The sequence below is a fragment of the Idiotropiscis lumnitzeri genome, chromosome 21, assembly GCF_059441095.1.
Source record: "Idiotropiscis lumnitzeri isolate Australia: NSW breed Sydney's pygmy pipehorse chromosome 21, RoL_Ilum_1.0, whole genome shotgun sequence".
Classification (NCBI taxonomy): domain Eukaryota; kingdom Metazoa; phylum Chordata; class Actinopteri; order Syngnathiformes; family Syngnathidae; genus Idiotropiscis; species Idiotropiscis lumnitzeri.
The window spans coordinates 9,156,930-9,172,476 of NC_142411.1; the positions used below are offsets into that span (position 1 = coordinate 9,156,930).

The 15,547-nt window shown below is 40.6% G+C and overlaps 2 protein-coding genes across 5 annotated transcripts; both read right to left on the minus strand.

The window, feature by feature from the left end:
* Positions 1-1,192: 1,192 nt before the first annotated feature.
* tmem214 (transmembrane protein 214) lies at positions 1,193-8,052 on the minus strand. Of its 2 annotated transcripts, none has more exons than XM_088286930.1 (17): positions 7,795-8,052; positions 6,240-6,430; positions 5,819-5,969; positions 5,519-5,653; positions 5,355-5,437; positions 5,138-5,243; positions 4,791-4,872; positions 4,614-4,715; positions 4,282-4,426; positions 4,083-4,174; positions 3,945-3,993; positions 3,372-3,479; positions 3,147-3,264; positions 2,963-3,059; positions 2,697-2,865; positions 2,409-2,560; positions 1,193-2,315 (listed from the first exon to the last, which is right to left on the minus strand). In XM_088286930.1, exons 1-17 carry the CDS (start codon positions 7,940-7,942, stop codon positions 2,189-2,191), a joined length of 2,055 nt encoding a protein of 684 aa, XP_088143056.1. In that variant the 5' UTR covers positions 7,943-8,052; the 3' UTR covers positions 1,193-2,188. The 2 variants fall into 2 exon arrangements, with proteins under 2 accessions (XP_088143056.1, XP_088143057.1); XM_088286931.1 differs by having other exon boundaries at positions 4,282-4,423; positions 7,795-8,051.
* Positions 8,053-8,326: 274 nt separating this feature from the next.
* mapre3b (microtubule-associated protein, RP/EB family, member 3b) lies at positions 8,327-15,082 on the minus strand. Of its 3 annotated transcripts, none has more exons than XM_088286653.1 (9): positions 14,950-15,082; positions 13,017-13,085; positions 12,452-12,576; positions 12,211-12,356; positions 11,970-12,132; positions 11,751-11,792; positions 10,225-10,361; positions 9,952-10,104; positions 8,327-9,647 (listed from the first exon to the last, which is right to left on the minus strand). In XM_088286653.1, exons 3-9 carry the CDS (start codon positions 12,570-12,572, stop codon positions 9,579-9,581), a joined length of 831 nt encoding a protein of 276 aa, XP_088142779.1. In that variant the 5' UTR covers positions 12,573-12,576; positions 13,017-13,085; positions 14,950-15,082; the 3' UTR covers positions 8,327-9,578. The 3 variants fall into 3 exon arrangements, with proteins under 3 accessions (XP_088142779.1, XP_088142777.1, XP_088142780.1); XM_088286651.1 differs by having other exon boundaries at positions 12,452-12,579; XM_088286654.1 differs by lacking the exon at positions 11,751-11,792 and having other exon boundaries at positions 12,452-12,579.
* Between the last annotated feature and the right edge of the window lie 465 nt (positions 15,083-15,547).

Sequence of the window (15,547 nt, forward strand, 5' to 3'; positions counted from 1 at the left end):
GGTACACAGTAGGTGTTGACGCCAGCGATTATATTTCCATCATTACAACATGGCTGGAAACGAGTGTAATTGCATTATCAGCAGCTGAGAAGAAGAACGCATTTGAGTGGGAAGTGTATTATGTACATATTGATGTGCTCTACTTGGCAATATTTCGCTCCTATTTTTTTCTCGTGGAAGGCGTAGGTAAGTGCGTAAGACATTGAGTCTGAGGTCACGACACTTTCGTTCAAAAGTTAGTCAGTGTATTAGATTTGGATGTTTTTGTGCTCGTGCAAGGGTCACATTTGTTTTTTTAAAGGGGAAAAATGGGTCAGATCATTTGTAAATGACTTCTATCAATAATATAATACATTGCAACGTCAAAAATATAAGCTTATGGCGACACAAACGACCTTGCAGTATGTTTGAACGACACAGTCCAGTCCAGAGGTTTCATTTCATTTCAATTCAAAATTGCTATGCAATTGATATGCAACTAAAATATGTTTTTAAACAACGGCCGCAATGGCACGATGTACTTGTGTAGTTTAGTGACACTCACAGTGTGTGGCTGCTCCATACCTGCCTCACCTCATCTCCCTTTGCATCTTAATAATAACAATAATGATAAAGCATTAGAGTTATATAGCGCTTTTCTGGATTCTTGTGTTCAACCGAATGATGCTTGGGCAATAACAAGATGCAGCGCTGGAATAAAGAGCACTGACTACAGAGCGCATTTTGAGGCGTGGCTCAACCTAATTTGTCTCCGCCCACATTAATTCTTGTCGTCTAAGTGCCTTCTATTTTCGTGTGTGTTAAATTACTTCTTTGGCGGCTTTAATGGTGCACAGTGACATGTCACGTTTTTAAAACCACGTAATTTCCCATTGAGAATCACAAACCCACTCTCTAATATCAATCATGCAGGGAGTGCGCCGTCTTCTGGAGAGATTTGGTACTAACTAACTTTTGAAAGCAATGGCCGAGACGAACCAAGATCAACTCCCGAAACACGCTTTAAAAAGCTTCCGTGGCTCGGCAGCCCTCAATTCATAACACCGCCCTGTCTGAGGGTTGAGCGTTTGTCATTCTCGGTGTTCAGTCAGTCTTAAAAATTAAGTGTGACGTCATAAGACGGTGCATCATCAAAACCACCAAAGAAACAGGTGTTAAAAAAAGTCATTAGGGAAAAAACACATGGGCCAAATTTATATAATTACTTTTAATTCGTCGTTTTTTAACACTGAGGCAATTAGCAAGCCATGTACATGATTGTGTTGTCTCACCATATCAAAATGCTAGATTACCTTCACACAGTTTAGCATAAACTAATTTGCAAGAAATACACAAATAAAGTGAAATGACATCTTTATTACAAATCATTTACCATAAGACATAACTCAAATCCATCCAAATGTCTTTCACATGGAGAATTAAGAGGATCGGCTCATGTTGATGGTGACATTGTTATACTGCTTGCAAGGCAGGGAATACTGGTCAGGATTCCTTCAAGGTCCTGCTAATAAGAACCGTGAGAGCACATACTTTGACAAAAAGAACAACCACCTATGGGTTTTGGGTGCTGATAACAGTGGAGGAGGAAATAATGACAGATTGAAATGAAAAAAAACTAACACATCAATGGGCCATCCTCCTTGGAGCCATTTAACAGCAACAGTGAATCCCAAATTAATTTTTGGGGCTGGGGGGGACTTTAAAACTGAATTAGCCAGCTGACTTTCCCCAACATTGATGGTTTCACACAGACACTCACAGTCACATACAAACTGGATGTAATTAACTTTCTAGTAAGTACGGCTACGTTTAAATAAAAAAAGAAATGTGATGAGGTGTCAGGTAAGAAAAGATTTTTGGTCATTTCCCAACACTTTGAGTTTATCGAACAAACCTGACCTTCACAGTAGAAAACTCAACCCGTGTTGGCATCCAGCAGTGAAAAAGGATTGATTAAAAAAAAAAACAAAAAAAAAACAAGCATATATACACACACTCAACACACCGAGCTTCTTCATAAAAAATGTAGTAAGAAATTAAAAAAAAAAAAAAAACACTTACAGAAGAGTTAGTTATGTGACCCTACAGTGTCCAATCACAGTTTAAGAGTAATGGACGCGGTGAAAGGCAAGCTCAGATAGGGTCACCATGTGTATTATTGTGAGTGTGTCTGGGTGTATGTTGTGTGTTACGCTGGAGTCAGCAGCTCCTGCGCCCACGTCGTGATTGCAGAGGTCGTATGTTGGAGCAGCTGCCATGTTGAGTTGGTGAAAGACAATGCGTGACCTCTCAGACACGATAATGATACTTCACCACTGTGACGGGCATGAAAAAATAAAATCAAAATGTTAATTATTCAATATCACTCTTTGTTAGCAATACAAATTTGTATTAATGAAGTTACTGACTTGCAGGAGTCCTGAAGGTTGGCCCACGCTAGTTGTAACAGTTCACCTAAAAACGCCAACACTGGCAAGATGTAGTTTTGGTGGAGGAAGAGGAGCAGCGATTTCAGATAAGCCAAAACGTCGTATACACTGTCAGGGGTGTTTGTTTTCACCTGCAAACAAAATTATTTTTTCCCCTCATCAAATCATTTTTTATCTGCTTTTGTGAATAGGCAGGGAAAAAATAAAAATCACCTTTTGGAGATGTGAACGAATTATATTGAAAGGATTCATGAGATGATGTCTCACCCATTCTATGAGCAGCGGGCTGTTTTCTTTAACCCACACGATGGCCTGATTGCTTTTTTCAGAGATGATGACGGCTGCCGTTTTGGTTTTCTCCAGGCCTTGTTCTAACAGTGGTTCCAAAGCTCGCACAGTCTCAGAGTAATAATATGGCATGTTCGTCTCCAGCCAGCTAAACACACACAAGCACATACACACAATGATGAGAATGTCTATGGATTTGATCAAGTTGATTGAAAAGAGCCTGGAAAAAAAAAAAAATCTTAAACCTGTAACCCTGCTTAGAGTGGACTACGATTTTACTCCACGCCTGCTTAGACACGCCCATCACACCAGAGCGCTGAAGATGTTTGGCTGTGGTTGAATCTGCAACAAACCATTCCATAAGGCTATGAAAAACCCAAATCACGCATTTTAACGGGGCGAACGTACAACGGGAAAAACTTGTCATACCGGCGAAGGAGCCGTGAGATCGGATGTCCTGGACGATAAAACCTGCAACAAACACCAACAGGACTAATAGTAGCTTAGACCAGGGGAAGCCACGTCCACGCATCTTCACCTGGAGACTCTGGGGGAGAGAAAAAAAAAAAGATCAGCCCTTCAAATACCCAATCACTGAATTGCATCATTTCATCATCAAGAACAAAAACTTTCGGGCTTGAAGACGAGGCCAACCTGACACAGATTATTGCAGTCACTGAGGTCCTGAGACTGGTTGTTTTCTTTCATCTCTTCATTGGTCACTTTGAAAGATTGAATTGTTTCCTCAAGACTCTTCCTCAGCTGAACAGGCAAAATAAAAAATAAATTGTTAATCAAGCCCAAAAAAAAAAAAAAAAAAACATGCATGAGAGGGTTTTCAGCTTGACCGTCTACAGTGAAACCTCCAAAGTTGAAGACTCACGAGGGAACGTGTTGAAACAATAAACGGGGGCATCGGTTTGCGACCAAATTCTGTTCCTGCGGCAACACCGTGATGCAACTTTTCACCCAAGTCGCAATGCGAACAGTCCAACATGTCACTGAGCAATTGGAACTTAGATACTAAAACACATCAGGCCATGACCAACCCCGTGTGACAAAATAAAGGATGCTCAACTAGTTTTAATGCCTAAGGCCATAAATAAACATTTTAACGTACCATAGTGGTAGCTTAGCGACATAAAAAACAGCTATCATGGCGGCTCAGTACAATTAAAAATAAAAGAGCAATTTTTTTTCAAAACAAGGTTTTTTTTTTTTAAATACCTTTAGTGGTAGGGTATTCCAGCAGCCCAATAAATGGTTCAGCAGCAGACTAAGGAGCACAACATGCAAGTCATCTTTTTTTTCCCATTTGAAAATCATAAAACAAAGTGAGTGTGTGTGTGTGTGTGTGTAACTCACCTGGACTGAGCCAAGTGTTTAGTGTAGAGCTGCCGCCACACTCCTAAACTTTGACCATCCACACACAAACATTCTGTCATACTGTTGAGCAACTGAAAGAAATAACGGAGACCCAGTGTGGACATTGTGCATGTTTCACTTTGTGCAACAGCACCACTGCGCAGAACTGAGATGTGTTTTTTTACATTTTTTTTCTTACCTCTTTCTTCATGTCTTTCGGACAGTTTGGCGTGGCTCTTGACAGAAACGATGGCAGGTACGTGTGTAAGGTGCTCTCGGGTTTGCCCCCGAACGCTAAGGCCTTAAGACGAGGGTAAAGACGCCTTAGCTGCTCTTGTAGACTTCAACACAACAAAACAGGCATCGTGGAAATGTGGCATTTTGAAAGCAAATGTATATAGAAAAAGAATGAGTTGCGTCTGTAAGTGAATTGTTCAGCGTTTTTCTTTTTCCTTTCGTATTTCTGCTTGAAGATGAGGAAGCATGTTTTCATCATACAAAGGAAATATTTGTCAATAGCGGAGCAATTACTTTGATGACAGCGCATTCTTGGGCATGAAGGCAAAATCCAACAAAGGGAAGAACTCTTTCGGACCCATGATGCCAAATCCTTTTGTCAGATTTGCATGGAGGCTGGGAAAAGACAGAAAAAATATCTTAAATAGTTCAGGGGAGGCTTTAATTTGTGTTTTAGTCAGTTGAACTCACTGGAGCAGCCTTTCCAAATAGGCAATTGCATATGAGGACAGCGACTTCACTCCCAGGACAGGAAGCATGATACCAAGCCATACTGGAAAAACAAAGTCAACAATGTTACTCGTCCTGGTTACATTGTATTCCATCCTATGATCCTGTTTAATAATGTCAGCCAAAGAATTATCGGCCCATACAAAGCAGACAGACAGGAAGGCGGTGCACTTTTGTTTCACTAAACTCCAACCCCGGTTCAGCAAATTATTGCCAAAGTAGGAGAGAGGTTAGTTTGTGAACTGCCCGGGTGCAGAGTTTGGACAATGTGATTGTGTCTTTAAATTAACTCACTCACAAGTGATTACCTTTTAGTCCCTGGCTCAGGTCATAAAAACCAGCTTGGCCAAGAGCCCACATGATGGTTAAACACTTGACGGGTTGATTCTGCACCGACCGCAGCAACTCCAAATACTGAGGAGGAAAGAGGGAATAGTTATTTATTTGCCCCCCCCCCCCGCACCTCTTCAACACACTCTTACATCAAACTATGCAAGGAGTAGATGAAGCACTTTTTTGACTCACCTCGGGCAAGTTCTGAGTTGCCAGTTTGGGTTTGTTTTGCAGGACTGCTTGAATGCAAACTCTGTATCCATGTAGTGGCTCACCTGGAAACAAAGTGAAGACGATTTGCCCCAGTCCGTGTTAACAGTTGATAAACCAAGTAAGACGGAAGCGCCATCCCCTACTTGAGTGCCTCTCCAGTTCGCGGAGCATGGTGTAAACGCAGTGGTCAAAGAAATCTGGCAGGGAGTCGCTGCAATTGCCAAGAATGCCTTTGATGACGGACTTTAGCTCCTTGTTTGTGAGACAGTATGGGTAGTCTGTGGAGCAAATAAATAAATAAATAAACAAACAGAACTTTGTCACCAGAGTTAAACTTTAATGTGGTCAAACAGGACATAAAAACAAATGGCCGGCTATTACTACTACTATAGTAAAAAGCAATACTTTTTCTTCTAAAGCGGACATGCACAAAAAGAACGCACCATGAGCATAGCTGCTGAGGGTGGGCTCAGCCACCGGTGCCGTCAGCTTGAAGTTGAGGTATCCTGCCAGGTCTTTGGACCACACTGATGGGTTTTTGGGGAACAGCGACTGACTCTTAGCCATCTGTTCCTTCATATCGGCGATATCCAACTATTGACGGACACCAGAGGACATCAATACCACACATCTAACAAAGGAGCATTGAGCAAAAGCTAAACTGGGATTCAGCATGTGATCGTCTCACAGAACCTCGTGTGCCAGCTTTTTTTTCCAGTGCACGATAGAAAAAAATGGTCCACAAAGTTGCATATTATTCAAGTATTATTAGTCATTTTAAAATGACAAACATATAAGGGGGAAATGTGTCATTCTGCAACAGTTCAAAGTTCCATTAAAAAATAAAAGCTAAATGTTACTCACTGCTTTAAAGGCCTCTTCCAGAGTCTTGTGAGTGGCAGTTGTGGGTGCATTTTTGGGGGACAGCTTCTTGGATGATTTCGTCGCAGAGGATTTCTTATTTTGTGGCTGACTGGGCGGAACCTGCTCCTTGTTCTGTTTCTTTGAAAGCTTCTCAAAGGCTTCAAATAAAGTATCCGACATCACTGACGGCTCTAGGGGACACAAGGCAGCGGTGATCAGATCTCTGCAAATACAACTCCTGGTCCTATGGTGGTATTTTGTAGTCATTAAAGCATTGCAATCCCTGCCCCTTTTTGCTCCCTCCCCACGAAGTGCTGATCTTATCCCCAACAGCCATAACAGCTTTCATAATGAATTGGTATTATTCAGGACAAAAAACACAACACAAATTATACAGACAATTTGGAGATTATGTAACAGCAAAGCGAGATTGACGTGAGTCTACATCTTGCAGACAAGATATTGAGTTTACAGGGGGTAACCCTAGAGTCTGTGCTGCAGCACATAGCCCCACCTTCAAACTTGAGGTGGTGTTGAAAGGGGTCACCAGTTGTTGCAGAAATGATGCAACAAATTGAGAAAGGGTTACTTGTGTAAAAATACAGCCTGGCGGTCAGACGGCCCGCAGGCGCATATTGGCAGACTCTAAACAGCCCATGGCATGAATGAGAATAATTGATTTTCTATGTGTGCCCTGCAATAGGTTGATAACCAGTCTAGGGTGGACCTGGCTTCTTACTTAGTCAGCTTGGATAGGCTTCAGTTCACATGAAACCCCCATAAGGATAAGAGTGTAGAAAGTGCAGATACTGGATTGAAGTGTTTATTTTCCTAGCTTTCACCAACTTACATTTCTGGTCCAATCTTGTTACACTTACATGATACTTTGGCCGAATTGATTAAATTAATAACAATGTTATCAAAGTAAGGTCACATTTTTTTTTGCAAAATTCCTGTTTGGAAGATAAAGTAGTAACATGTATCGCCCTGCTTCCCACCCGTTGAGTAATATTTTGGCGATAATTAGCAAGGTAGGTTTAGATTAGGCGTGGCGATAATAAAAAAAAAAAAAAAAGACAAGACAAGACAAACACCACCATTAAAATCGTCTTGACAAGTTAGCAGATGCAATTAGTGGCTGAATGCTGAGCAGATGCAAACTCGCAATTGATGACGTTGCTTCTGCATGTTGACGCATCGCGTCTACGCGAAGTGCAGCGTCGAGACACGGGGCAACACTTCGTGCATTTCAAAATGAATGCAACGGAATTGAGTAAAATATCATTTTGGGAGGTAAACGTAGAAAAAAACAACGTAGGATCTTGAATAGGAAGTAGTGCGCGATGCTAAGCTAGCGAGTTAGCTGGCTAGCTAGCTCGTAGACTAAATTGTTTGCGCAAATCTTCAATAATAGGTTATTTCATGTTTAATATGCATTTTTATGTTGTTCTACTCGAATGTTCTGTCAAGTTACACACGTCGTTCGCGACTTCAATTTGATCTGACAGCTGAGACGGTGAACTAAAATGGGCCAGAGTGGGCCGTGTTCACTTACGTCTGGATGGCAGATTGGACTCCCCAAGAGCTTTCCTGTTCCCCGAGTTGCCTTTCTTTTCCGCGGAGCTTTTCCCACCTCCTGTACTGCTTTTCTTGCCTTTCTTCACCACCTCCCATTTGCCGACTGCACCATTACTCGAGGCCATGTTTCCAATCCCAATCAGGTGTTCGGTTTGGTCTGCAACACTCGTCACTGTTGCCTGTCAGTGAATGAGAGGCTGGGAAGCGTTAAGGAGCAGCGGTCATATGAACGTCAACGTGCCACGTCTCTTTACGCGGGTGACGTCATTACGGCGCTGGCCTATCTTCTAGGACGTCGCCAATTCATTGCAAGTCCTTGTCAAGATAGTAATGTCATAGTAAAAACACATTCTTTGTGGCTTAAAATGTTTGCATTGGAATCGTACAACCCCGTTTCACGAAAATATAAAGTAAATAAAATATAAAGATAAATTATATTTCATGGTCACGTGTTTTTTTTTTTACGTGGTAGTAGTATTTTATTCGTTTATGAAACAAAATGACAATGATTTGCTTTTCATGAACCTCAGAGCTTTATTTCATTCCAACAGTAAGTCCAGATGTTGATCACGACCACTTGGAGACAAACTGAGCAAAAAAAAAAAAAGATCCAACTAAGTTTGACCACTCAGTCAGGCTGTGAGTGACAACATACCACACTGTGGCATTTTAGTGCTATGTAGCATATGAAAACTTAATTAAATACAGCAAATAACAACAACACATAGCAGCTAAAATGTTGAGCTTAAAATCAATAGTCAACCATTAGTAATTTAGTAGTGTCTTAGACCCACTTCTGCCTCCCTTAAAAAAATTAAAACCTGACATTTGTCTATTAAATACACTTCACAATGACATCTGACTTGGCCTTTTTTTTAAGAAATCCAATGCAGATTTAAAAAAAAAAATATCCCCCCATAAAACCTTAGGCTACAAAATATAAAATTGCATCTTGTATATTTCTGGCTGAAGCTGGTTGGCAATTCAGATCACGTGTGGGCTTCTTTCGCTACTTGTAGTGCAAGACTTTAAATCCCAAACCACCCTTTTCCTTTTTTCTTTTTTTCAAAAAAAGTGACCAAGCTGATTGAAAAAAAAAGCACAAATAAATAAAATCATAAATACATCAGGCCTCCTAAAAAACTGCTATTGGGGTTATTTTGATCCATCCAGGCTATTACTTTAAACTTAAAAAAAATTTTCAACGCACATGCATGTGAGCAATTCTGTGATATGTCTGCAGGCTACTCGTACAGATCCACAATTCAAATAATATGCATTTGCATCACTTATAATCTCACCTACACCACCACCACCCGCGACAAAAAAGATCCTACAACTTGGGTCATTGTATCCATTGTTTTCCATAAAACAGCAAAAATGCAACTGTTCCTGCATATGGTTGACAATTAAAGTGCACGGTGAAAGAAAGCCGCCTGCATCTTCACACACACAATTCGCAATGTTGGTTCCAGGCTGTCAGAGGTGTAAATCTCAATGCTTTTCAATGCATGACAGTTTAGTGGGCAATCGAGTCCAGCAGCTGGAACCTCCGCTTGAGCCGAGTAAACCAACTGGTACAAACATTGTTGTTTTGTAGGCTCAACTATTAAAAAAACAAAAAGAAAAAAATTGTGATACTGAACAGCCACAAACAAGATGGAAGGAGTAAGGGGAACCTTGTAAAACGTTAAGTAAAATGACGGGGAACATTTTCTGTGGTTATGACGAAGGTTAAATCGGTTAGAGGGGGAGGGGGGCTCAGAACTCCTCCTGGTCTCCTTGTGCCCCTTCATCAACATCCTCATCCTCTGGCGGTGCAAATCCCTCCTGTAAAACAAGTAAAACATTTCAACCTGCTTCTTCACATTTCTTACAAATGTTCAGTGTCAGTGAGCCACAAATCATTTCTGACCGCATAAACTACTAACAGGTCTTAGCTTAGTGAGCATCACTAAAAGGGGAACACAGGAATCTCCCGTCAAATTATTTTAGATTAAGCATTATTTTTTTCTATTTGGTCTAAACATATGAAATCACATTTTGACAAACTCCAAATGTGTTTTTGCCTTTCCTTTGGGTTCAGCAGCATGTCATAACAAAAAAAAACCCAGTAAATCTCTTTGGTATTTACCTCTGTAGCGTAGAGTATGTCCATGATTTTGTTGAGGACTGGGTTGGTTTCATTCTCTCCGTCCTGGCAGATCAATTCAATGTCTCTCAGCTTGCTAAAGTAAAAGTCCCTCTCCTTCTCTATTCCATCCAAAGTCAGCTTCATATCCAGTAGCTGAAAATAACACAAAAATAAATATTTTCCAAGCAATTTAAACGTCTGCATCGACATGACGACACGGTTGTCATGGCATGGGTGAACTGAACCCTTGACCCAAAAATATCTTGTCGCTACCTGCTGGTTCAGCTCCATGAGCTCTGAGTCGCCCCCGTTGCGCGTCATGGCGGGGTTCCTGCGGGCTCCCGGCGCATTGATCTGCCTCTGTGGGGTGGGGACACTCTTGGGTGCAGTCGGAGAAGTTCTGATGGGGCCTACAAAGACACAAACACGCACTTGAGTATGACTGCACTTATCAAGATTTGATCTTACTACAGTGGTTAGAAAAAATGAGACCACCCTGAAAAATGCAAGCCTTATTTTTAGACTCAACCAAAATCTCATAAACAAATTCTGAATTTTTTCCAGAAGAAGTGGAAATATTACTTACTCAACAATATGCATAAATTAAGTGCGTTTTCAATGTTTTTTTTTTCCGAATAAAACTCACACATTACAGGGGAGTTAACGTCTACATCAAGTGTGTTCACCCAATTTAGTTGAACTTCAGCCAGCATGTCTGTTAGCATGAACTTTGTATTTTCTTAAAGGGGTTTGATTTGCTCTTTTGTTGTTTGCTGGGGACAAAATTGACTTTTTAAATGTTTGTATCCTTACTATTGGGTCTCCGGAGCACCTGCACATCCATAAAGTGAATCTAGTGCTATTTATCTATTTCTAGAAATGTGCCTGTGAGTGAGCTGGTCTGCATTGCCACTTCATTGCTGTGTTACAATACAGTTAAGATAGTTACGGGTGGCTTCGTGCAAGCACAATTCATCTGCAGTCTGGATGCAATCTACCTCTCAGGAGGGTGTCATCATTCAAAATGGGTTAGAAATTGCATAACAATGCCGTAGTACTCTTTTATTCAATATAAAATCTGGTAATTATAAAACAATGTTTTAAGTACTGTGCAACCTCAATTTACGAGTGTCCCAATTCACAAGTATTTATAGATAGGAGTTGTCGCTTGGACAAATTGCCTTGACTTTTGAGCAATAACCAGAACTATAAGTGATCTTTAAAAAAAAAATAAACAGAACAGTTTTCTGGTCATATTATTATGTGATTATTAATCCGGACCTGGTCAACGTACACCTGTCTGCGTGTCCACTATCTCTGACTGGCCCTGACAACATTTTTATGAGGTCAAAATACAATGTAAAAAAAAAAAAGTAGCAGCTGAATTATTAGATACAAAAAAAAACATTTGACTTTTTTATAAAAAAAAAAAAGACAATTTAATATGAACACAATCAACATTAGTTAACATGATGCGGTCCTGAAACAACTGCTCCAGTTTCTCACATGGCCCCTTTGGAAAATTAATAACCCTCCCCTGGTCTACTCGAAACTCTTTTTCAATTTAATCTAAAAGCGTCTTAACATTGTTTCACTGACAGTCCTTGTTTTTAACCGCCTTAGTTTTCTCAGTCAAGTTTTGCCAGCTAGGTCAGCGTAACAACTTTGGTGACATTTAGACTGCTTTAACACACAACCGCAAACATTAGAACAGACCAATCCAGGTTTAGAGTAAATATGTGAGGAAAACATTCAGTGAGTGTGAACAAACAAACATGCCACAATGAAATGGGTGTTACCTGGGCGAGCAGGTCTTTTGGGTTTGTGGACAATGGGGTCACCTGTGTTAGAGGTGGGGATGTGGTTGCATCAAGAGGGAGAGACATGAAATGAAGCCTATTTTCACGTGCGCATACACACACACATACACGCACACGCACACACACACACACACACACACAGTGATTGTATCTTGCACGCACAGCCTCACACACTTGCACCAACTTGCTGCAGTGTACCTGAACTGGGCGGCGGCGGCGGCGTTCCCTCCAGGCCCTGCCGTAACAGTAGCGGGTCGTATTCTTTGCCATCATAGTTGGCATCAAAGAACTTCTTAAACCACTGAAGGAACTCAAAGTTGTCCTGGAATTTGCCTTTAACCAGCCTCTCGACAGGAATGATCTGAAAAAGGATAACCATGTCACGACAAGCAGCTAGGGCAAATAAAAAAGATACATTGTGAATTCCGGCGAGGATTACCTTATCTACGGTCATCCTCTTGAATGAAGCCTGTAAAACCTTGAAATTGTGGATGTATTCGTGTTCCAGTTTGGCATTGAATTTGACTTTTTTTAACAAAATGCACCCTGGAAACAGCATGTCCATGAACTGACAGTACGCTGCACCTAAAGAGAGCAAATCATCGTGTGAGCATCAAATATCATGAGTGCATGCGTGTGCGCGTGTTTGTGTGCGTGTGGGGGTGTGCCTGTGTGTTTACCTGAGCCGAGTTGCTCGATCTTGGTGTAGGTGAGCTGTAAAGAGTCGTTGACCCAAGCCAACATGTCATGACGACTCAGGTTCTCTATGGTCATAGAGGTGGAGTAGACATTCACCGCCATCCTCCTGCTTCACGCAAATTAACACTCAGAAAGAAGTAACAAAAGAATTGACAAAAATCTTTTTTGCCTCATCATGATGCTTTTTTTTTAAATAAATATATCTGATGCATGTAAAATTGACCTACATTTTTTTTCTATATGCAATCCTTGGAACAAAATGTTTGGACGCAACTTACAAGAAAATGACGCTTGATATTTTTAGAGTGAGCTCAGAAACAAAAATGATTAAGTATATTAAACCACGTATATCATGTGGGATATGTTCCAAATGCACCCGCGGTAGTTGTTGCAACAGAACAGCGTCATTGTCATTGCACCACAAACTGTAGCAGAATGAGACCATATAAAGACGTTTCTGAAGAGAAAAAGTCTTACCATACTTTAAAGATATTTCAAACGTGGTCAACACAGAGTAATCAATAACCATTAACTCATGTCGCTCACCTTCACTGGGTGTGTGTTGGTGTAAACTGCTTAGAAGCAGGTTGGTCTGGACCACCTTAAAACAAGACTCTGTGGACATGAAAATAAGGGACATTAATGAAGACAGTCACGCACTCAATCACTTAACAGTTTTTCTTAATCCCCATTTAACGGTTTAACCAAAGCTAGTTAACAAAGGCAGCAGAGATCAGGGGAGGAGGAAAAAAATCCCAACACCACCAAAGCAATTCCCGTGGTTCCAAATAACACCACACAGGATGTTGTGCTGAATAATCATTTCCTGACAGCAGAGCTTCACGGAGGTAACTGTCCACTCAGCACACACGGCTAATTTGCTTGGGACAGCTGATGACACCACATTCCGACCATTTCAGAAAAAGTTGGTATGCCGTCAATCCAAAAATTAGCATCATGTTTCGTTGATAAGTGAAATGTGGTAAACAACATTTTTATATTTTTGTCTGCTCAAGAAAAACTTCCTGTCCGGATGGAATACCAGGTCTCCACCTGAATAAATAAATGCTGCACCTAAAATAGATACCACTTTTTCTACAAAAAATATAAAATATGGGTTTCATTTGTTCCATGACCACACTCGTAATGCAAAACACTAATTTCAAGTATTTTTCCCACTGAAATAATGGAAATGCAATCAATCAATTCCAGCGCCGCTCTAAAAAAAAAAAGAACATTTTTGTAATGTGTTTTTTACACCAATAACGCTATACAATATTGTACTTCATACAAGCAACAAGTGATAACATAAGAAAATAGAATGTAAATCTTCCGGTGTGCATGCCTCAGCAAAGAGTTTGTCAAATATACGTTTGTTTGGTTTTTTTTCAAGATTTATGATTAAAGAAAGACAAATGGTAGCCCATCTATGGCGTTTTGCATTGTCTGTTAGCAATTAAGCCAACAGACTTTTGTTAAATATTACGTCAAATATACATTTTTTTAAAGATATATGATTAAAGAAAACTAAATGGTAGCCCATCTATGGCGTTTTGCATTGTCTGTTAGCAATTAAGCCAGCAGACTTATTAAATATTGAAGTGGTTTTGCTTTAACTGTCAATATCTTGAAGTGTCTTTTTTAACCAAGATCTGTTCTACCTACCAAACTGCTGCACGTTGCAACATTCGCTTTCACCATAGCACTTGGAACTAATTTTTTTGCTAACAACTCCAGACAAAAAAATGGTATGTCGTAAACGTGATCTTACGTGGCTTTACTGACAAAGCAAAACACTCCAGGCATCCCATCTATTAATGTCTATGCAATGAACGCAGATTGTTCCACAAAATTACTAAGAAGAAGAAAAAAGCGTATACATCTGCTGCTCTGCAATACAAATTCAAAAGTAAAAGTTGTCAGGATGTGAGAATGACATTGTGATAAAAGCGTTGATCTCGTCAACAATCTGAACAAGCCGTTATGTTCAAATTAGTATTTTATCACAGCAGCATGTTTTAAGAGTACACAGGAGCAGCAGATAGAAAAAAGAGTGAAGTCATTATTAATGCACGTAAACAATGCTTGACATGCTTGGACGCAGTGGACGCGTTTCACAGTTGACATTACAACCGCACTGGTGCTAGCGACTTGCTAACTTCTGCTAACGTCTGCTCGGCATCTAAATTGCCATTTAGCCCCTGTTGTCGAATTTGGTGGGCAGCTTGCAGCAAGTATAAATGTCGCTTTTGGGGAAATAATGGAAATAAAGACTGATTTAAATGTGGACTTGTTCGGTGCGAAGTTAACGTTACCCCCTCTGGAGGCCTGAACGAAAACACACGTTACTAAAGAAAGAAGGACTGTCACCCCGTGTGGCGCTGCTGCAATTAGCCCGATGAGATTACAGCAGTCCAAATACAAAACTAAACGCGTAAATGTGGACAATACCGGTTGAGTAAAGTGAAATAATACTTACTCAGGGGCGACGAAGTCCCTCTGACTGCCGTGCTGTTCAATGAGAAGAGGTCTTTTCCGTCGCTAGAAACCGAGACCGCTGCTTCGCGAGCTGCGCGGAGCGTTTAATCTGGTAGCTATTGCGCACGCGCAGCACAGTTGCACTATTTTTCTGTTCAATTTGGTGAAACTGGAGTACGGCGCGGCGCCATGTTGGCTCCGACAAAATGACCGAGGCCCACTTTTGGTGATTAACCGCAGCACTTTGTGCACAAATGCTTCCTTTTCAGTGTGAAAGTTGTATGTTGTAAACATATAGATGTATTTATGCCTTGTCGAGGTTTTTTATATTGTTATTTTTTTTTTTTAATGGGTCGCGTGACGTACACGTTTTACGTTTTAAGTCGGTCTTTTGTTTAAATAATGATAGCACATATTGATATGATCGCAAAAGCACCACGTTGTGATCGAAAACAATGACTAAATAAAGAGGATGATGTTTATTCGCATTACAACGTAATCTTCACGTGTAATAAAGGTATAATACGAAATATTCTCACAGCTCTGTGTTGAGCAAACCACTCATGCTCGCACACATTAAAACATCTGGACGTGATTGA